The 22,929-nt window shown below is 40.4% G+C and overlaps 1 protein-coding gene across 3 annotated transcripts in view; it reads right to left on the reverse strand.

Moving 5' to 3' along the window:
- Positions 1-22,929, reverse strand: part of CFAP44 (cilia and flagella associated protein 44) — a 116,601-nt gene that overhangs the window by 4,966 nt on the left and 88,706 nt on the right. For all 3 annotated transcript variants that reach the window (XM_061427069.1, XM_061427064.1, XM_061427072.1), the window contains exons 29-34: positions 13,815-13,925; positions 12,548-12,678; positions 11,056-11,172; positions 9,957-10,158; positions 5,470-5,630; positions 3,457-3,591 (exon numbers count right to left, since the gene is read on the reverse strand). In XM_061427069.1, the coding sequence (XP_061283053.1) occupies positions 3,457-3,591; positions 5,470-5,630; positions 9,957-10,158; positions 11,056-11,172; positions 12,548-12,678; positions 13,815-13,925 (857 nt within the window). The remainder of the gene's footprint in view (positions 1-3,456; positions 3,592-5,469; positions 5,631-9,956; positions 10,159-11,055; positions 11,173-12,547; positions 12,679-13,814; positions 13,926-22,929) is intronic.

Raw genomic sequence — 22,929 nt, forward strand, 5'->3', positions numbered from 1 at the left:
CTAGAAAATCCCATGGACGGAGGAGCCTGGTGTCCATGGGGTCGTAAAGAGTCAGACACGACTGAGCAACTTCACTTTCGCTTTCACTTTCTTTCACTTTCACTTCTTCCACTGAAATCCCCCCATTGGAAATGTGTCCCTTTGTGCTAATAAGCAACTCTTACATGCAAAAATCCCCTTTAGAGGGTAACTGATTAACTGGCCATCAGTCACTCATACCCTCCAGGGCTCATGGCTGGAATTCTAAGGTAAGATACCTCCTTTTCCTATATAGCTCATAAGTACATTCTGACTAAATCTGAATGCACATTAAAGGAAGGGACACAACACCTAGTATCTTCCCCCTTGCCCACCTTCACTGCAGAGGCTGCTGCTGCTAAGTCGCTTCAGTCGTGTCCGACTCTGTGCGACCCCATAGACGGCAGCCCACCAGGCTCCCCGTCCCTGGGATTCTCCAGGCAAGAACACTGGAGTGGGTTGCCATTTCCTTCTCCAATGCATGAAAGTGAAAAGGGAAAGTGAAGTCACTCAGTTGTGTCCGACCCTCAGCGACCCCATGGATTGCAGCCCACCAGGCTCCTCCATCCATGGGATTTTCCAGGCAAGAGTACTGGAGTGGAGTGCCATTGCCTTAAGCTAAATACTAACCTTACCCATTTCCTCTTCCAGCTGGGAGTGGCTCAGTAGAGGGAGCAGAAAACATTTGCTTGCTTTCTCAATGAAAGGGACAAGAGGCTGGCATTTGGGCATCAACGACAGAGCCGAGGCAGCCTCTGTGACTCTGAAGGGAATTTCTACCAGTCACTGAGAGAATCACAGAGATACTGGCCCATAAACCAAAACCCCTAATTCATCTCCTGCAGACTTAAGTGAGGCAAAGTGCCCCTATTTGTTTGAGCTACTCTCTTTTGTTACTTACAGCTAAATGCATGCCCCTCTCCCCACCATGCCTAGTCAGTCTAGATGGTCACTCTGAAGTCACCATAGCTTTTCCCTCATTCTCCTTACTATATCCAAACAAATTCTGGCTTCTCTTACTTTGAAATGTCTTTGGCCTTGCCATCTACACCCCACTTCATGCCTAGAGTGTTGTAAGAATAATAGCAGTGGAGTCAGCTTGGGAAACAGACAGACCTCAGTTGAAAAACAAACTTCTCCACATATTAATTAGCAGGTTACTTGACCACTCTGAGCTTTGAAAATCAATATTTTGAAGATTCAATGACCTCACCAATGGAATGAGACCATACCTGTAAAGCTATGAAGAGATACTATGTAAAGAGACTCAGATAATAATTTTCTTTCCCTGATCTCCTGGGTCCAAACTCTTTCCTTGCCAAGGTATCTGCCAGGTCAACAGATGTGTATTTCATGGCCAACTCTGAAGGTTCTGTCTAGGCATCATCCTTCCTGAACACTGCCTCGACTCTCAGCTCAAAAATTGTCTAGTGGATAAAGAGTCTTTGACATTCAGATTCTAGTCATCTTCTCTAATTCTAGTTGTAAACCTCCCAAAGCCTTTTATTCATTCTTTCTTTTGGACTTCTGCTCAGACCAGTGATTCTTCAATTCTAGCATGCAGCAGAGTCCCCTGGAAGGCTTGTTCTAGATTCTGGGCCCACTCCCAAGAGCTTCTGATTCTGTATGTCTGACTGGGGAACCAGAATCTGCATTCCTAACAAGCTCCCCAGGGGATGCACATGCCATTCTTCACAGAAACACTTTGAAAACCCCTGGTTTAGACCATTTCCTGGGAGCTTAAAAAGTAAGAACCAAGAGAAAACACTATTTTTGCAGAAACTATTAAAATATTATAGCATATAGTTTAGAATATGTCATACCTGTGTTTGGTTCCTAGAAGGCAAGGCTTAAATAGAAACTTAATTATTAAATAAGTATTACCCACCACATACTATGTATTAAGTATTACTATGTTAGCCTCAAAAAACCTATCAGAGCAAGTTGAAAGCCATAAAAAGTAACAAGTGTTTTAATACGTAACATGGTTTAGACTTTAGGTCAAAGGAAATACCCGATATTGAAAATGGATGTTTGACACCAGATTCAGGAACCATGCTGACATCGTTATTTATACTTAAATCACCTTACCTCTCTAGGGTCAAGGCAAATCCCTTAATCAGTACTTTCTGTTTGAATTCATCGCACCCAATAGGCATACAGTGAAGCTGGTCCCTCAGGCTCATTGTAATGTTCAGTTCAGTTCAGTCGCTTAGTTGTGTCTGATTCTTTGCGACCCCATGAATCGCAGCACGCCAGGCCTCCCTGTCCATCACCAACTCCCGGAGTTCACTCAGACTCACATCCATCGAGTCAGTGATGCCATCCAGCCGTCTCATCCTCTATCATCCCCTTTTCCTCCTGCCCCCAATCCCTCCCAGCATCAGGGTCTTTTCCAATGAGTCAACTCTTTGCATGAGGTGGCCAAAGTACTGGAGTTTCAGCTTTAGCATCATTCCTTCCAAAAAACACCCAGGACTGATCTCCTTTAGAATGGACTGGTTGGATCTCCTTGCAGTCCAAGGGACTCTCAAGAGTCTTCTCCAATACCACAGTTCAAAAGCATCAATTCTTCGGCGCTCAGCCTTCTTCACAGTCCAACTCTCACATCCATACATGACTACTGGAAAAACCATAGCCTTGACCAGATGGACCTTTGTTGGCAAAGTAATATCTCTGCTTTTGAATATGCTATCTAGGTTGGTCATAACTTTCCTTCCAAGGAGTAAGCGTCTTTTAATTTCATGGCTTCAATCACCATCTGCAGTGATTTTGGAGCCCAAAAAAATAAAGTCTGACACTGTTTCCACTGTTTCCCCATCTATTTCCCATGAAGTGATGGGACCGGATGCCATGATCTTCGTTTTCTGAATGTTGAGCTTTAAGCCAACTTTTTCACTCTCCTCTTTCACTTTCATCAAGAGGCTTTTGAGTTCCTGTTCACTTTCTGCCATAAGGGTGGTGTCATCTGCATATCTGAGATTATTGCTATTTCTCCCGGCAATCTTGATTCCAGCTTGTGCTTCTTCCAGCCCAGCGTTTCTCATGATGTACTCTGCATATAAGTTAAATAAGCAGGGTGACATATATAGCCTTGACATACTCCTTTCCCTACTTGGAACCAGTCTGTTGTTCCATGTCCAATTCTAACTGTTGCTTCCTGACCTGCATATAGGTTTCTCAAGAGGCAGGTCAGGTGGTCTGGTATTCCCATCTCTTTCAGAATTTTCCACAGTTTCTTGTGATCCACACAGTCAAAGGCTTTGGCATAGTCAATAATGTAAACAGCATCAACTCAGTGTCCTCAAAGACCCAGGTGGGCCAAAACCCATTCAAGATCAAGGTTCATTCAAAAGCCAGCACTTAGTGTTCTTATGAATAGCTCCCTTTACAGAACATCCCTAATTCTGACCAAGGGTCTAAAGAAAAGGAACATACCTGCTGGTTCTGTAGAGTATTCAGTCTCGAATCAAGCTGCTGCTTTTCAATACACAAATCATTCATCTGATGAAGTTTTTTGGTGTGTTCTTTTGTCTTCATCATCAATTCCCATCGAACCTGAGCGATCTTTTCCTACCAGGGCAGGAAGATGTAAAATGGATTTGGTGAATGAGAGAGGAAACAAAAACAAATGTCCAGATTTGATCAAAACCATCAGGCAAATGGAGTGATACGCACAAGAACGTGAAAGTCTTAGTAACTCAGTGGTGTCCGCTCTTTGCAACACGATGGACTGTAGCCCACCAGGCTCCTCCATCCATGGAAACCTCCAGACAAGAATACCGGAGTGGGCTGCCATTCCCTTCTCCAGGGGATCAAACCTGGGTCTACTGCGTTGCAGGCAGATTCTTTACTGTCTGAGCCACCAGGGAAGCCCAGAAGTTTTTCTTGACAAACTAGACTTTAAATTCTACAAGGGCCAAGAGCATGCTTATTGTACTCACCGCCTGTCACATACAGTGACTGCTACTGCTAAGTTGCTCAGTCGCGTCCAACTCGTTGGGACCCCATGGACTGTAGCCTACCAGGCTCCTCTGTCCATGGGATTTCTCCAGGCAAGAATACTGGAGTGGGTAGCCATTCCCTTTTCCAGGAGAATTTTCCCAACCCAGGTCCTCCCACATTGCAGGCAGATTCTTTACCATCTGAGCCACCAGGGAAGCCCTATGCACATGGGGATATATAGTAAGCCAGTAATATAATCAGAAGCAAGTGCATCGGGTGTGGTTTGATTAGAGAAAAAAAAGAATGAAAGTAGGCAAAAATAAGGTGGAGATACGTATCACTCCACTTCTGAGGAAGGATATTAGTATGCTGACTGAGTGCTGGTGTTCATTAATTAAAAGGGAGAATGATTGTTTAACCAGAAACTTTCCTATACCACGTTTCCCCCCAGTGTTGGCCCAGAATCCTCAAGGTGACCAGCTTCAATGGCCATACGTCTGCCAGTGGCTTTCCTTTGTTACCCTATTGCTCCAACAAATTATTTTAGATTGCACATATTATCTCCAGCACTACCCTCATAGGAACCAGTCCCACTGACACCAGCGCTGGAGTAATTTGTTTCTCCACAGTACAGTGACAAATCTTAGATAAGAAAAGATACACTGGGAACCTCTCCTCCTTCCCTATCTGCTGTTAAGTCAGAAAACTAGAGAAGCCGTGTGATTGGTGAGCTTATAAAATCTTTGTAAAAGCCCCTCTCTTTGAATCAGGCTGTCACTGGAATCCTGCCTCATCTCATGGCTCGAGGAACAGTGTAGGCATTTAACATTTAAGACCCTACCAGCTAAATGGTATATACCTTGTTATAAAATCTATTACTTCAAGATGCTTTTCTAATTTCTCGAATGGAAACGACATGCAAAACCTATATAGAATTATAGGAGGATCCCCAGAGCATTACCAGGTGCTACTAGTGGTAAAGAACCCACCTGCCAATGCAGGAGACGTAAGAGAGTTTGATCCCTGGGTTGGGAAGATTCCCCTGTAGGAGGGCTTGGCAACCCAGTCCAGTATTCTTGCCTGGAGAATCCCATGGACAGAGAAGCCTGGTGGGCTACAGTCCATGGGGTCACAAACAGATGGACACGACTGAAGTGACTTAGAAGGCATAGAGTACAGCAGTTCACGTCTAACACTTAGAGCATTTACACATTAATGCGGACCTCAGAGTGGAATCTCTCCTTCATGCCATGCTGCCCTCATATTTACATGAATCCTGCACCCCAGTGCTGGTGCTTTCATCCCAAGATAGACCAGTACCTCCAATTAAGTGAATGATGAGGAAGCAGAGACAGACTTAAGACCATGGGGGAACTCAGTGGGGCTCACAGGGGCCTGTGAGATGCTCTAGCTGTACGGATGTAGAGATGCTCTGCAGGGACCCCCTGACTGCTCACCAGGAGTTCTCACCTCTGCCCAGGGGGTCACCTGCCCTCTCATCCTTACCTCCCACATTTTCATTTCCTTTACATTCGATAGCTCCTTTCGAAGCTTTTTGATCTTTAGTTCTTCAAGCGTTGTATTCACAGAAAGTGTCTGAAGGGCTTCTAGATTGATCACGCGGCCAAACTTGCTAATCATTAGTTGACTGACTGTTTCTTCCATTTCTAAAAGAAGACAACCACTGTCAGGCTGTTCAGAAGCCCCCACTGTTATTAAACGAACAATACCATTCTAAGGAACAGCTTTTGCAAGATGATGGTAAGAGACCTTATGTTACCAGTTGGGTTTTCCTCCGTGACACTGCACCTACTGCTTGCCTCACTTAGGATGCACATTCCTGCACTGGCTTTTCATCAGCTTCAAGTTCCCGGGTGAAACATATTCACCTTTCTCAGGTGGTTTACACGCTCCGGTCTGCCCCTGCTCAGACTGTTCATGGGCTCCAACGGGTTATAAAGCCTTTGGGTTTTAATTTTCTACTACTGATCTCTGTAACATCTTGTGCTAAGACTAAAATAGGTACTGAACAGCAGTTTCCACCTCTGAGTAAAAACACTAAACTCCTGGCAGTGGCTCACAGGGTCCTACCTGCCCTGCCCCTGTTAGCTCTCACACCTCTCTCATTTACTCCAGACACCTTCTTACTTCTCAAACATTCCAGGCTCACTTGGGTATTCTCATAAGGAATCCTCTGGAATTACCTTGCCTGGAATTCTCTTCCCAGTATAGCCACGTGGCTGGTCCCACACAGCCCATTTTCTGAAAACAAGCTGTGAGACTGTGATAGACTCATTTCCCGTACACTCATTTCTGAAGGTGTAACCAAGTGTGACCAGAGAAGGTGATGGCACCCCACTCCAGTACTCTTGCCTGGAAAATCCCATGGATGGAGGAGCCTGGTGGGCTGCAGTCCATGGGGTCGCTGAGGTTCGGACACGACTGAGCGACTTCCCTTTCACTTTTCACTTTCATGCATTGGAGAAGGAAATGGCAACCCACTCCAGTGTTCTTGCCTGGAGAATCCCAGGGACGGGGGAGCCTGGTGGGCTGCCATCTATGGGGTCGCACAGAGTTGGACACGACTGAAGCGACTTAGCAACAGCAGCAACCAAGTGTAACTTGTCCTCTAACCATTAGGGAGAACCATGTCTTAGCAAGTATATCACATTTACAGAGAACTCCTCCTTAGCCTCCTACAGGCCTCAGCACTCTTTCCCATTCCTTTTAATTTTTTCTTCTTAACAGTTCTCTCCATCTAACATGCAACGTTTTCCTTTTGTTTTATTGTCTTTCCTCAACATGGGAATGCTGGAAAACCTGGATAAAATTCCATTTGTGGGATTTTAAGAAAGTATAACCTTGTAACAAAATTTTCTTTGACCAGAATCCCCTAAGTGAATTCTGAAGGCCCTAACAGATAACAAGATGATGCAACTCAGTAACTGGGCAGGAATGTGTATTCAGGTATAATCGTTACCACGACTGAATGATAATGGCATAATTGGCATGACTGCTATTTGCACAATCCAGGAAGGGTTATTCATTTCTATGTGAGTGGCACCCCCATGTACTTGCATCATGTGGTGGCCATGATAATTAGTGATGCAAATGAAATAGTGATTGGATTATTTGCTCTAGTGTATCTAGCCTGTGGCTGCCTGCTTGGCCCCCTCAGTAAGAACCTTGACTCCCCCAGCTAGCCCATATATCAGGGTGCCCTCTCCCAAGGCAGCCTCGTGTACTAGGACATGGACTCTGGTCTTTGCCCTTCCCACAGCTAGTATTCCCTGGGGACAGAAAGCCTTCCGGAACACCCCCTGCTCCCCATCTCCCTCCCAATGGCTGCAAGCTGTGCTCTTCTTGAAAAGGAGAGAACTTGCCTTCCCACCTCATGTTCTAAACTCTCCTCCTCTTCCCCATTGGGTCTGGGATGGAGGAAGGCACCAGTGAGCGACTGTGGTGTTTCTCATCACTGTTAAGCCTTTGTTCTCTGAGTTATAGGAAAGGAACCCACTCCTAGTTTCACCTTCAGAATTAGAAGATCAGTCTTTAACCAGACCCACAACTTGCTTTCAGAAAACAAACCAGGGGTGGCAGAAGAACTGAAAACCACTGAATAAAACTTCTACTACACAGAACCTTTTTTTTTTTTTTTTAATTTCAACCAACATTCCAAAAATATGAATACTTCATTTCATCTTCACACATTTTCCCAAACTGAGAGGTTACTCAAATGGAAACAAGTTTCTCTCATTTTCATGCTAGTTTGTTCCCTTGGTTTGACAAATAGTATTTCCAAATATAAACAACATTCACAAGCTACAGAAGCCAAAGGAATGTAAAGTACGAGAGAAACATTGGGGCCGCGAGGTTTACACCTGAGAAAACTCTGTGTCTCAAATGTTATTCAAATATAGAGTCCTTACACGTATTTTAAAATTTTATAATCCAGCCACCCATGAGAGCAGAACCACCATCTCCCTGAAGACTGACCTCTACAAATTCAAGCAACTTGGACTGATTGACAACTATATTCCTCCCTTTTTCCTTTCCAAATTTTCTTTTAAAAAAATATTTAACTGTGGCAAAATTCACATAACAAATGTACCATTTTAATCTTTTAAAAGTGTACATTTCTGGGGCTTCCCTTGCTGTCTAGTACTTATGATTCCATGCTCCCAGTGCATGGTTCAAACCCTGGTCGGGGAACTAAGAGTCCACATGCCATGTGATGTGGCCAAAAAAAGAAGTGTACAGTTCTGGGGCATTAAGGTAGATGCTATTATACCACTCGTAATTTTATTGTTATTAAAGTTGGAATACTTCATCACTTACATATATGTTCCATGTCTTTACTCCATACATCTTATACTGCTGCTGCTAAGTTGCTTCAGTCATGTCTGACTCTGTGCGACCCCATAGACGGCAGCCCACCAGGCTCCCCCATCCCTGGGATTCTCCAGGCAAGAACAGTGGAGTGGGTTGCCATTTCCTTCTCCAATGCATGAAAGTGAAAAGTGAAAGTGAAGTCGCTCAGTTGTGTCCAACTCTTAGCGACCGCATGGACTGCAGCCCACCAGGCTCCTCCGTCCACGGGATTTTCCAGGCAAGAGTACTGGAGTGGGGTGCCATTGCCTTCTCCGACATCTTATACTATATACCTCAATTCCAGGTGAACTAAGAACATAAAAGTAAGGAACACTACTAACAGAGGAAACAATAGAAAAATATGACCTCAAAATAGGAAAGGATTTAAGACATACACGTACATTGTGCTGTACACACAATGCACAAACTATAAACAGGTTGATAAATTAATTATATTAAAATTTTAAATGTCTGTATCCCAAAAAGATACACCTAATAAAAAGGCAAGATACATACTAGAAAAGATTCAAAATACATGTAATAGATAAAGACAGAATATAGAGGGAAAAAGAAAAAAAACTCCCTACAATCAATAAGAAAAATAAAAAACAGAAGTAAAGAAATGGGCAAGGTGTATAGCAGGCAAGTTTCATATGAGAACACAAATAAATGGCAAATAAGTGTATGTGAAGACATTCAACCTCAAGGAGCTAGGGAAACAAAAAGCACAGTGAAATACAATTGTAACATATACCAGGTTGACAGATATATATGAAAGTCTGACATTACTAAGTGTTGATGAGACTATGGAACCTAGGCAATTCTCACCCTCCCGGGTGGCAAGGGAAACAGCAGGAAGAGAAGACGGTGCAACCAGTTTGGAGGACAACTTGACAATACCCGGGTGAGCAGAAAATGCACACACACCCCGTGTCACCCACAGTCCCCACTCCTGGGGACCCACCTCCTCCCACACATGCACAGGGAGACATGTGCAAGAAGGTTCACTGAAACATTGTCTGTAATCATGAAAAATTACAAGTACCCTAAATATCCATCAACAGGAGGCCAAAGAAAAACTCTTATAGTCCAATGGCATACTGTAGTAGCAGTTAAAATGGCTAATTATCTGTAGCATTACAGATTACTCTCAAAAAATGGGTTAATAAAGTGAGTTGCAAATTACACCCAAAACATGCAAAGACACTTCATATAGTGTGTGTGAATACATCTATATGTGTATGTACCTGCCTCATGGTTGATCCTGGGGGAGGAGAGCAGAATGATACTAGAAAGAGAAAGGCCATCAATTATATCTTCAGTGCTTTATTTCTTAAGCTTGGTAGAGGGTATTTTTAAATATTTTTCTACATTTTATTAAACATAAAACCTTTAAAAATCGTGAGAAATTGTTTCTATGACAAAAGATTTATCCTTTTTAAAATACAGTAACTTTTTGATAGCATCAGGAGAGAGAGTAAGTAGAAAGAGGGGAAGGTGTTATTTCTGCTCAGCGGTTTGGATCTGTGACAACCTACTGTTTTCAGAGCTGGAGATGACCACTTGACATTCCCTCTGTAATCAATAAATATTACTAGGTAAGCCATGGGCTTACTACTCACTCTGTATCGTTTTGGCCATCTCTCTCTTTTCTCGGATAAGCTGCTTACGCCTCTCCCGGCATTCTTTGTTAAGTTTTTGCTGCTTGGAATTTTCCTCATGGAGCTGGACAATTCGTTCTTGCAGTCGTCCCAAGGAGCGGTTGGAAAAGACCAAAGCTCCAGAAAGATCACTCGGTATTTCTCCAAATAGCACATACTCTATCTACAAAAGCATGACAAAACTGGTATCAAACAGACAAAAACCAAACTAATTGTAAAGTCATAGAAAGGGATGTGCTTCTTTTCCTGTCCCCTGTTAGGTCATGACCTTTGGTCTCCTAACTCTCACCACTGAGGAAGGTAAAAGCAGGAAGCTGCTTTCAAAAAGAAGTCACATTACATCCCTCTGGGACAGCAAATCTTTCCAAAATGACCACACTGGATATCTACTGCCTAAGGATGGAACAGACATTTCAGGGCTGGAATATTTGGCAAACTGCTACAGACAGTGAATCCAGTTTGGGTCAGGTTAAACAAGATATATGTAAGGCTGATCCTCCTCGGTTTTTCTTCTCAAATACAGCTTTCTCTCTTTACCTGCCAAAATACATTACAAGGGGCCTTTGCTGATATGATCTCTGCATTTTAATATAAGTTATAATTCAAGTGGGATATAGAGATGAACAAAGAAAAGGGAAAAAAGTATTTTCCTTTTATCTTAACCTCCCTCATTAACAAGTAAATAATAGGGAAGATCATTCTTGCACCATTAGTCCCCGTCTATTTAAAGAAGGTGTGAAAAGTGACATGTGTCCAAGAGACAAGAAGATTTCAACCTCCAAGCCATTCCTTTAAGTCATAGGCTCCTCACTGCTTCAGATTTGAAGTGATTCAACTTTCAAAGTCATAATGACCACCAGGAAATATACATGTTTTGATATTATGCTTTTATAATAATCTCAGAAGTGGTAAGAACCACTGGGGTGTCATTCTGCAAGTAGATGTCTCAGACAAGGACTGCCCTTCTCCCCACCAGTGTCCCATGAATCTTTCTCTGGAAAAGTCTGAGGGTGATGGCTCTTCTGCTCAGAGAGGGTGGGGCAACCTCCAGCCCCATCACCTGGTGGAGCTTCAACGGGATCACAACCAGCAGTTCATTCAGCCGCTGCTGCTTCTCACGTTGATAAGCCTCCAGGGCCTCCTCTGCTGCGTTAAGATTAGTTGCCACAATTTTTACCTGTAGAAAGCCCCAAGTGCAAGATGTTAACAGGATTCGGTGAATATATACCCAAGGTGATAAATGAAACCACTGGGGAGGAACAAAAAATATGAGCTGGATCTGCCTTGTTGGGCTGGATTAAGCAGATAATCCCAGACTGCTCCCCAGAAGTGTGTATTATTCTCTTTCTGCTAAGTCATGAGCCACACCACTTTTTCACTTGTTCCTATGACCCCAGAGTTGTAGAGATTTTGTGAATGAAAACGCAGAGGACATGTTCCCATCTCCCTTTTATTTTCTGCAGGAAAATCATCTCTCAGCCTGTAGTATCTCTGTAAGGATGGTTCAAATCTCATTTGGTCATAAGGACCTCAATAAATTAGCGAAGAAAGCCCCTTATGGTAATGAAATTACTAACTACAGTATTTCTAAAGTACATGCCTCATCTCCTAAAATACTTGAAAGCTTTCCAAACCATTTCCTTTTTGCAAGCGGAGAAGCAGCCTACCAAAAACATTTCTGAATATGAATCAAGTGATGCTGCTCTAGGAAAGAGTACCTAAGAGGGAAACTGAGTAGATATGGCAGAAAAAATCTAATCAACTGTACTGGAAGTTTAGCTTAGTGGACTCCCAAAGGAATGCATACACCTCAGAATGTCAAAGTGTTCTACTGGGGTCCAGAAAGAAAATAGAGTTTCCTTTTTTGTTTTATTTTTATCTTATTCTTTTTATTCTCTGTTTTTGCAAATGTTTCATGCTATGCTATGCTATGCTAAGTCACTTCAGTCGTGGCCAACTCTGTGCGACTCCATAGATGGCAGCCCACCAGGCTCCCCCGTCCCTGGGATTCTCCAGGCAAGAACACTAGAGTGGGTTGCCATTTCCTTCTCCAATGCATGAAAGTGAAAAGTGAAAAATGAAAGTGAAGTCGCTCAGTCGTGTCTGACTCTTAGCGACCCCATGGACTGCAGCCTTCCACGGTCCTCCATCCATGGGATTTTCCAGGCAAGAGTACTGGACTGGGGTGCCATTGCCTTCTCTGAAATGTTTCATAACACATGAAATATAATTAGTACAATAGTTTATGGGTATAATATCTAAATAAATATACATTTACTGTGGGAATATGTGCTCCACAATTTTTTTTTTAAATTTCCAGAAGTATATAATCAAAAAAAGTTTGGGGGCCAATGATTTAGAAGAAGTCCCAATCATCAAAGGGGCAACAGCCCTCAAAGACATCTGTAAATGGATGCAACATGGGATATGTCTCTCTTCTAACAATAAGCCTTAACTCATGCCATTGCTATGAAATAGTAGTATTATAGCTAGAAGGAGGTGTAGCATGTTGGGAGACGATAAACAGACCTGAAAAAGGCAGAATAACATACTTTTTTGGACAGTGTATCGTGTTCTTTTTTGAGGTTATCGATCATTTTTTTTTCTTCAACTAAAGCCTCTTCAATGTCCAGCCTTTTCTCTCGAAGTTGAAGGGCCAGTTCAAAGAGACCCATATCACAATCTGAAAAGACAGTCAAAATGAAAAAGCAGCTCCATTTGTTAGAGAATATAGTAATAAGTGTGGACTTTGGGGCTTCAGAATTATTAATGTCCACCTACTCCAATAAGGTTTCACTACACTTAGGGCTCCAGGTAGAAATTATAATGGTATTAATAATCATGATAGAGACTTTCCTGCCAGTCCAGTGGCTAAGACTCTGAACTCTCAGTTCAGGGGACTTGGGTTCAATCCCTGGTCAGGGAAATAGATTCTGCACGCTGGAACGAAGATCAAAGACTCCAGTGCTGCAACTGAGACCCAGCGTAGCTAATATTTAAAAAAAAGAATAATAATCATGATAGTGGCTGTGATGTTAGTACTGATGTTCTGCCTGCAGTGCAGGAGATCCCAGTTCAATTCCTGGGTCGGGAAGATCCCCAGAGAGGGGATAGGCTACGCACTCCAGTATTCTTGGGCTTCCTTTGTGGCTCAGCTGGTAAAGAATCCGCCTGCAATGCAGGAGACCTGGGTTCGATCCCTGGGCTGGGAAGATCCCCTGGAGAAGGGAAAGGCTACCCACTTCAGTATTCAGGCCTGGAGAACTCCATGGACTGTATAGTCCATGGGGTTGCAGAGTCAGACATGACTGACCGACTTTCACTCACATAAGAATCTTAAGACTGTAAGAATATTTCAGACTGGTTTCACCAGTGAAAACAGTGAATATAAATTGCCAAGAATCTCCAGGAGACATAAAAATTGCCCTTAAAAAACAGGTTTGAAATATGAAAATTTAATGGTTTGGCAAAAAGGGAGAGTTTTATAAAAATACACATATGTAGTTTTAAATACACACATGTACATACACATATATGAATTTTCTGTTTCTCGGTAAAATGAAACTGCATAATTTATGACTGAATCAACTATAGATTGTCTGCAGATTATTTAATTTGGTACTCATAAATAGCAGCCTCAAGAAATAGGAAGTAAATTATCTAGAGAGTCCCCAAAAGTATTAGACTATACTTCATGCTTATTATACCATCATTTCCTTAAATATTACGAAACAATTGAGAAACCAAAAAAGAGGGCCTTTTTGGTATTATCATCCATAGTCAAACGTCACAAAGAATGCATGGTTTTATCCAACTTACTTGTCGGGCAGATAGAATCATCAAAAACCTCATCTTCAGATCCAGACTCATCCTCATCACTCTCCAAGCTGGATTCTTCTTCACTTGATTCTTCACTTTCCTCCTCTTCATCTAAGGAGAGAGAAAAATACTGTTAATAAGCAGAGAAGTTCCTGTGTTAAGATAAATCCCAGATTTTAAAAATAAATCATTTTCAATGAATTAGTTACTAGGAAAACAAGGGGTAAATAAGGAAATTACTCAATATTTTTAGAAGAATTTAAAATAGTTAAGGACACAGGGACCGCAAACTCAAGTGCCTGCAGAAGGTTATGCAATTAATTTCGGTGCATTGAGTCAGACCGGGGTGAGACCGAGCTGCTTGTGCTGTGATCTACCTAATGCACCCTTGGTTATACAGCATAGTGCTCTGAAAACAGGATTTTCATAACTTCTCTGAACTAAGTAATACTAGTTATAATCTTTACTTAACCTACTTAGTGTGAATAGTCATGTCTTACTGTGGAAGTATTAATATTAAATGTTTGATTTAGAGATTCTGCACCAAACTCTGTTGGGGTTGTTAGTTGACAAAGGCTCTCCTTTAACCAAACTTGAGTCAGGCTCCTCTGAGTCCTCTGTCTGGTCCTTGGCCCACGCTCTGTCCTTGGCCCATTTAGTCGAGTTTTAGCAAGAGTCCTGTTGAGTTAATTTAGTAAAATTCACTACCCTTAATATCCGGTTAAATTCCTTTTCCCTTAGCCTTAATATCTTATCACTCTGGCCTGCCTTCAACAAAAATCCTGTTATGTCAGTTTAGCAAAGAATTACCCTACCTCTCAGTAATTTTCCATCAACTAACCCCAATCTTACTCCTTGGCTATAAGTCTCCATTTGCCTTGTATTCAGAGTTGAGCTGATCTCTCTCTTACTATAAAATCCCATGATAGTGGTCCCCTGAATACAGTCTGCCTATTGTTCGTTAACTAGTGTCATGAATGATTATTTCTTTAACAATATCATATCATATGTTTAATATGTTTTATAAAATATAAATTTTTTGAATACTAAAATATATCTGTTCCCAAGAATGTTAGATAAGGATTGTATGCCTCTTCCACTCAATTCTACTCCATTTTCTTTCAAAACACTTTGAGTCCATGTATGAACAATTAATGGTTTCTATTTTATGGAACATCAAAAAATATAAAGATAAGTGGACCTCATACTCACTAGAAAACTTCTTAAATTAAGATGTCTCTTAAAATTAGTGATCTGTACCACCTTATGAAATAAATCAATGTTTATAATTAGGCTTTAAAATTCTTACATAGATGTCTGCTTTCAGGAAGATAAAGTAGATCTACTTCCCCTATTCTTCCCACTAAATATAGCTAAAACCCCTGGACATTAAATATAAAACGAACACAAGAAAACTCTGAGAAGTGGAAAGGAGAAGGCAGATCTACTATGCACTTTGAATCCTGAGAAACAACACTGTGGTGATTTCCTTGGATTTTCTTTTTGCCATATATATCTCTGAGGTGAGGAAGACTAAGTCAGTCTAACCTGAAACACCAACAGGTAGGGACATAGGAAGGCCCAATCAGAACCTGCTCTCTCCAGCCAAATGACCAAAAAGAGGCAGATTAGCAACACAGAAAACTTGAAGAAACACCACACAAAAATACCGTGGTCCCACTCACACCTACATTGGCAAAGGCCTAATGGAGCCTAGACAAGCCAAAACATTTCACATAAAACAGTACGATGTACATTATTTGCAAGTGCTCACAGAATATACCCTTGCCAAGCTGTAATGAGGCACCCCACCATTCCAACTAGGATGGTGTCAGAAAACGTCAAGTAAAGAGTCAAGATATTTATTCTTTCTGAGGGTAACCAGTCCCCTTACCCACCAACCACCAAGATGTCTGTGGCGATCACAGTCTGGACCTTCATTCTCAGAGGGCAGCAATAAGGTTCTCTTCACCCTCCCTGCAGAGGTGGTGTCAGAAGAGGCCTGGTGGGGAGTCAGGACTTCTACCATTGCCCAAAGGTGCCAAGGCCTTCCCCACCATGTTGTCAGTAGAGACTCTGTGAGGAACTAGCCCTCCCTTCTGCACACAGAAGGAACAAGGAGATCTCCCTTCCTTCCATGACAGTAAAATGTGAGTACCTCCACCTGGCAATAAGGAGGAGGCACCCATTCCTTCCTCTGGCAAAACAGTGTTAGAGAAAGCCAAGTAAACCAGAAGATTTAAGTAGGATACAGAGTCTAATACATAATAGGAAAGTTTCCAGGTTTTAGCTGAAAGTCATACCAAGAACCAGAAAGATCTCTAACTGAATGAAAAAAGACAATCAATACATGTTAACACCAAGATGACAGAAATAGAATTATCTGATGAAGTATTTTAAACATGCAGGATAAAAATGCTTCAGTGAGCAATTATGAACACACTTGAAGCAAAGATATAAAATAGTCTGAGGCTTTTTATTTATTTATATAAGGAAAAAAATAAATGGAAACTTTAGAACTGAAAAATACAAAAATGAAAACTAAGGGATGGGGTCAACAGTAGAATAGAAGGGACAGAAAAATGAATCCATGAACTTGAAGATAGAAAAATAGGAATTAGTCAATCTGAACCATAAAAAGAAAACCAACTGAAACAAACAAAACCCAAACCCCAGAGCCTCAGGGGCCAATGGGATCATAATGAAAAGTCTAACAGTCATGGCATCAGAGTGCCATGAAGGAGTCAGGAAAGAGGAGGTCTTTAAAAGGACTTGAAGAAATAATGGCTGAAAACTTCTCAAATTGGGCAAGTACATAAACCTACAGATTAAAGAACTTGAATGTATTCCAAAGAGGATAATTCCAAAATCGACACTAAATCACATAACAGTCAAACTTCTGAAAACTAAAGAGAAAAAATACTGAAGGCAAAGAAAGAAAAGTGATTCTTCACCTACAGAGGATAAGCAATTTGAATATCAGAGGGTTTCTCACCAGAAACCACAGTGACCAGAAGAAAGTGGCACAGTATTTGTCAAATGTTGAAAGAAATATCAACCTAGAATACTGCATCCAATGAAAACGTCTTTCAGAAAAAGAGGGGAAATCAAGGCATACTTCAGTTCAGTTGCTCAGTCGTGTCCGACTCTTTGTGACCCCGTGAATCACAGCACGCCAGGCCTCCCTGTCCATCACCAACTCCTGGAGTTCACTCAGACTCACGTCCATCGAGTCAGTGATGCCATCCAGCCATCTCATCCTCTGTCGTCCCCTTCTCCTCCTGCCCCCAATCCCTCCCAGCATCAGAGTCTTTTCCAATGAGTCAACTCTTCGCATGAGGTGGCCAAAGTACTGGAGTTTCAGCTTTAGCATCAGTCCTTCCAAAGAAATCCCAGGGCTGATCTCCTTCAGAATGGACTGGTTGGATCTCCTTGCAGTCCAAGGGACTCGCAAGAGTCTTCAACATCACAGTTCAAAAGCGTCAATTCTTCGGCGCTCAGCTTTCTTCACAGTCCAACTCTCACGTCCATACGTGACCACAGGAAAAACCATAGCCTTGACTAGACGGACCTTTGTTGGCAAAGTAATGTCTCTGCTTTTGAATATGCTATCTAGGTTGGTCATAACTTTCCTTCCAAGGAGTAAGCGTCTTTTAATTTCATGGCTGCAGTCACCATCTGCAGTGATTTTGGAGCCCAGAAAAATAAAGTCTGACATTGTTTCCCCATCTATTTCCCATGAAGTGATGGGACCAGATGCTATGATCTTCGTTTTCTGAATGTTGAGTTTTAAGCCAACTTTTTCACTCTCCTCTTTCACCTTCATCAAGAGGCTTTTTAGTTCCTGTTCACTTTCTGCCATAAGGGTGGTGTCATCTGCATATCTGAGGTTATTGATTAGATTATGGGAAAAAATTTTTAATTGCCACCAGTATACCCTCCCTAAAAGAATGGATAAAGGAAACTCTTTAAGCAGAGGGAATTTTTTTCTTTTTTAAAAAAGGAAATTTTGAATAAAAATATGAATAAAGCCTATATGAATAGGCTTTCCTCCAAGTGCTTAAATAATGTTTGATAATTGAAGCAAAAATTATAACATTGTCTGATATGGTTCCAGATGTATGCAGAGGAAATATTTAAGACAATCATATGATAAATGAGGAATAAACTGGGATATAAAGGTAGGTAAGGACTCTATACTTGACTTAAATTGGTAAAATGATGACACTGGTGGACTGGGATAAACAATGAATATATATATATACACACACACACACATATACATAGAATATACAGAGCAACGACTAAAAATGTTATACAAAGAGATACATTAAAAAGTGCTCAGTTCAGTTCATTTGCTCAGTCGTGTCCGACTCTTTGCGACTCCATGAACCGCAACACGCCAGGCCTCCCTGTCCATCACCAACTCCCGGAGTTTACTCAAACTCATCTCCATTGAGTCGGTGATGCCATCCAACCATCTCATCCTCTGTTGTCCCCTTCTCCTCCTGCCCCCCAATCCCTCCCAGCATGAGGGTCTTTTCAAAAGAATCAGTTCTTCGCATCAAGTGGCCAAAGTATTGGAGTTTCAGCTTCAACATCAGTCCTTCCAATGAATATTCAGGATTTCCTTTAGGATTTCCTTTAGGATGGACTGGTTGGATCTCCTTGCAGTCCAAGGGACTCTCAAGAGTCTTCTCTAACACCACAGTTCAAAAGCATCAATTTTTCAGCACTCAGCTTTATTTATAGTCCAATTCTCACATCCATACATGACTACTGTAAAAAGTACAAGAGAAAATAAAATGGAATCCTAAAGAATGTTCAACTAACCCACAGGAAGGTAGGAAAAAGAAAAAAGACAAAACAGATATAAAATGGCAGACTTAATAGATCAAATATAAGTGGTTCAATACACCAATTAAAAGACAGAGTGGATGAAAAACAGTATTCAGCCATATGCTACCAGAAATTCACTTCTAATGCAACTATATAATCAAGCTGAAATTAAAAGGAGGGAAAAGATATATCATACAATTATTAAGCAAATAAAAGCAAAGCAGAAATGAGTATAATAATATAGGATAAAATGGACTTCAGAGCAAGGAAAATTACCCAAGACAGAGAAAGACATTAAATAATGATAAATATGCCAATTTATCAAGAAAACATAGAAATCTTAACAGTGTATGCATAAAACAAGAGAAATATGGGAAGTAAAAACTGATAAAAATGAGAGGAGAAATAGATAAATCCATGAGTGCATTTGGAGACCTCCACACCTTGACTCAACATTTGATGCAACAACCATACAGAAAATCAACAAGAATATAGAAGACTTGAGCAATACCATCAATCAACAGGATCTAACTGACAGTAATAGAACATGTCACACAAAACAGACAACATATAATACATTCTTCGCAAGTGCTCACAGAACATACACCAAGATAGATATGTAAGACCATAAAACAAATCTCAGCAACTAAAAAAGAATTGAAATCACACAGAATGTGTTCTCTGACCACAATTGAATCAAACTAGAAATCAATAACAGAAAGATAAGAGGAAAATCTCAAAGCACTTGGACCTAAACAACACACTTCTATATAATCCACGGAATCCAGAAGTCACAATGTAAATTTTAAAACTACACTGTCCTGAATGTAAATGAAAATTAACTTCAAGTTTTGTAGAATACAACTACAGCAGTGCTGAGAGAGAAATTTATAGTGCTAAATTAGGAAAGAGAATAAATTCTCAAGTCAGTGATTTAAGCTCACACCTGAAAACCTAAAAAACAGGAGTACAAAATAAACCCAAAGCAAGCTGAAGGAAGGTAATAGTAAAGATAACAACAGAAAGCAATAAAATTGACAGCAGAAAACAGAGAAAATCACTTATGCAAAGAGCTGACTTGTTCTCAAAAAAATCAGTTGAATTGACAAACCTCTAGTAAAACTACAAAAAAAAAAAAAAAAATAGGAATTTAAGAAACAAGGTACCAATATTGAGAATGCAACAGACAGTATTACTAAAGACCCTGCAGACATTAAAAGGATAGCAAGGAAATACAATGAGCATCTCTATGCACAGAAATTTGGCAACTTAAATGAAACAGACCAATTCCACAAAAAATACAAATTACCACAACCCACCCAATATAAAGGAGATAATGTGAATAGTTCTGTAACTATTAAGAACACTGAAATTCTAATTGTAAAACTACCTTGAAGAAATATATTGGCCCAAATAGTTTCATTGGAGAACTCTACCATACATTTAAATAATTACCATAAATTCTATACAGTATCTTCTAGAAAAATCAGAAAGGGGAGTTGCTTAGTTGCTAAGTCACACCCAACCCTTTGTGACCTGATGGACTATAGCCTGCCAGGCTCCTCTGCCCATGGAATTATCCAGTTAAGAATACGGGAGTGGGTTGCCATTTCCTTCACCAAAAAAGGGGAGAAGACTTCCCAAGTCATATTTTGAAGCTAGTATTCTCCTGATACTCAAAACTAAATATAGTATAAAGACAGTACAGTGATCCTCATGAATATAGACATAAAATTTTTTTAATTTCTATTTTATAGAAGGATAATTGCTTTATAGAATTTTGTTGTTTTCTACCAAACCTCCACATGAATCAGCCATAGGTATACATATATCCCCTCCCTTTTGAACCTCCCTCCTATCTCCCTCCCCATCCCACCCCTCTAGATTGATACAGAGCCCCTGTTTGAGTTTCCTGAGCCATACAGCAAATTCCCGTTGGTTATCTATTTTACATATGGTAATGTAAGTTTCCATGTTACTCTCTCCATACATCTCATCGTCTCCTCCCCTCTCTCTATGTCCATAAGTCTACTCTCTGTCTGTTTCTCCATTGTTGTCTGTAAATAAATTCTTCAATACCATTTTTCTAGATTCCATATATGTGCATTAGAATACATATCTTTCTGACTCACTTCACTCTGTATAATAGGTTCTAGATTCATTCACCTCATCAGAATGGACTCAAATGTGTTCTTTTTTATGGCTGAGTAATATTCCATTGTGTAAATGTACCATGACTTCTTTATCCATTCATCTGTCGATGGACACCTAGGTTGCTTCCACGTTCTAGCTATTGTAAATAGTGCTGCAATGAACACTGGGATACATGCACCTTTTTCAATTTTGGTTTCCTCAGATCATACGCCTAGGAGTGGGGTTGCTGGGTCATATGATGGTTTTATTCCTAGTTTTTAAGGAATCTCCATACTGTCTTCCATAGTGGCTGTATCAATTTACATTCCCAACAGTGCAAGAGTGGTCCCTTTTCTCTACAACCTCTCCAGCATTTACATTTGTAGACTTTTTGATGATGGCCATTCTGACTGATGTGAGGTGGTATTTCATTGTAGTTTTGATTTGCATTTCTCTAATAATGAGCAATGTTGAGCATCTTTTCATGTGTTTGTTAGTGATCTGTATGTCTTCTTTGGAGAAATGTCTGTTTAGGTCTTTTCTCCACTTTTTGATTGGGTTGTTTGCTTTTCTGGCATTGAGTTGTATGAGCTGCTTGTATTTTTGGAAATTAATCCTTTGTCAATTGTTTCATTTACTATTACTTTCTCCCATTCTGAGGGTTGTCTTTTCACCTTGATTATAGTTTCCTTTGCTGTGCAAAAGCCTTTAAGTTTAATCAGGTCCCACTTGCTTACTTTTGTTTTTATTCCCATTACTCTAGGAGGTGGGTCATAGAGAATCTTGCTTTGATTTATGTCATCGTGTGTTCCGCCTATGCTTTCCTCTAAGAGTTTTATAGTTTCTGGTCTTACATTTAGGTTTTTAATCCATTTTGAGTTTATCTTCGTATATGGTGTTAGGAAGTGTTCTAATTTCATTGTTTCACATGTAGCTGTCCAGTTTTCCTAGCACTATTGAAGAGGCTGTCTTTGCCCCATTGTATATTCTTGCCTCCTTTGTCAAAAATAAGGTATGCATGGGTTTATTTCTGGACTTTCTATCTTGTTACATTGGTCTATATTTCTGTTTTTCTGCCAGTACCATACTATCTTGATGACTGTAGCTTTGCAGCATAATCTGAAGTCAGGAAGGTTGATTCCTCCAGCTCCATTCTTCTTTCTCAAGACTGCTTTGGCTATTCAGGGTCTTTTGTTTTTCTGTATGAATTGTGAAATTTTTTGTTCCAGTTCTGTGAAAAATGCCATTGCTGATTTGATAGGGATCACATTGAATTTGTAGATTGCATTTGGTAGTATAGTCATGTTCAAAATATTGATTCTTTCTACCCAGGAACATGGAATATCTCTCCATCTATTTATGTCATCTTTGATTTCTTTCATTAGTGTCATAATTTTCTGTGTACAGTTCTTTTGTATCCTTAGGTAAGTTTATTCCTAGATATTTAATTATTTTTGTTGCAATGGTGAATGGGATTGATTCCTTAAACTCTCTTTCAGATTTTTCATTGTTAGTATATAGAAATTAAAATTTTATTGATTTTGTATCCTGTAACTTTGCTAAATTCACTTATTAGCTATAGTAATTTTCTGATACTATCTTTAGGGTTGTCTATGTATAGTATGTATAGTATCATGTCATCTACAACCAGTGTGAGCTTTACTTCTTTTCCTATCTGGGTTCCTTTTATTTCTTTTTCTTCTCTGACTGCTGTAGCTAGAATTTCCAGAACTATGTTGAATAATAGTGGTGAGAGTGGACACCCTTGTCTTGTTCCTGACCTTAGGGGGAACACTTTCAGTTTTTCACCACTGAGAATAATGTTTGCTGTAGGCTTATCATATATGGCCTTTACCATGTTGAGGTAGATTCCTTCTATGACCATTTTTTGAAGAGTTTTAATCACAAATGGGTGCTGAATTTTGTCAAAGGTTTTCTCTGCATCTGTTGAGATTATCGTATGGTTTCTATCTTTCAATTTGTTAATATGAGGTATCATATTGATTTTCATATATTGAAGAATCCTTGCATTCCTGGAATAAACCCAACTTGATCATGGTGTATGAGCTTCTTGATGTGCTACTGAATTCTGTTTGCTAAAATTTTGTTGAGGATTTTTTCATCTATGTTCATCAGTGATATT

The sequence above is a fragment of the Bos javanicus genome, chromosome 1 (assembly GCF_032452875.1).
Source record: "Bos javanicus breed banteng chromosome 1, ARS-OSU_banteng_1.0, whole genome shotgun sequence".
NCBI classification, from domain to species: domain Eukaryota; kingdom Metazoa; phylum Chordata; class Mammalia; order Artiodactyla; family Bovidae; genus Bos; species Bos javanicus.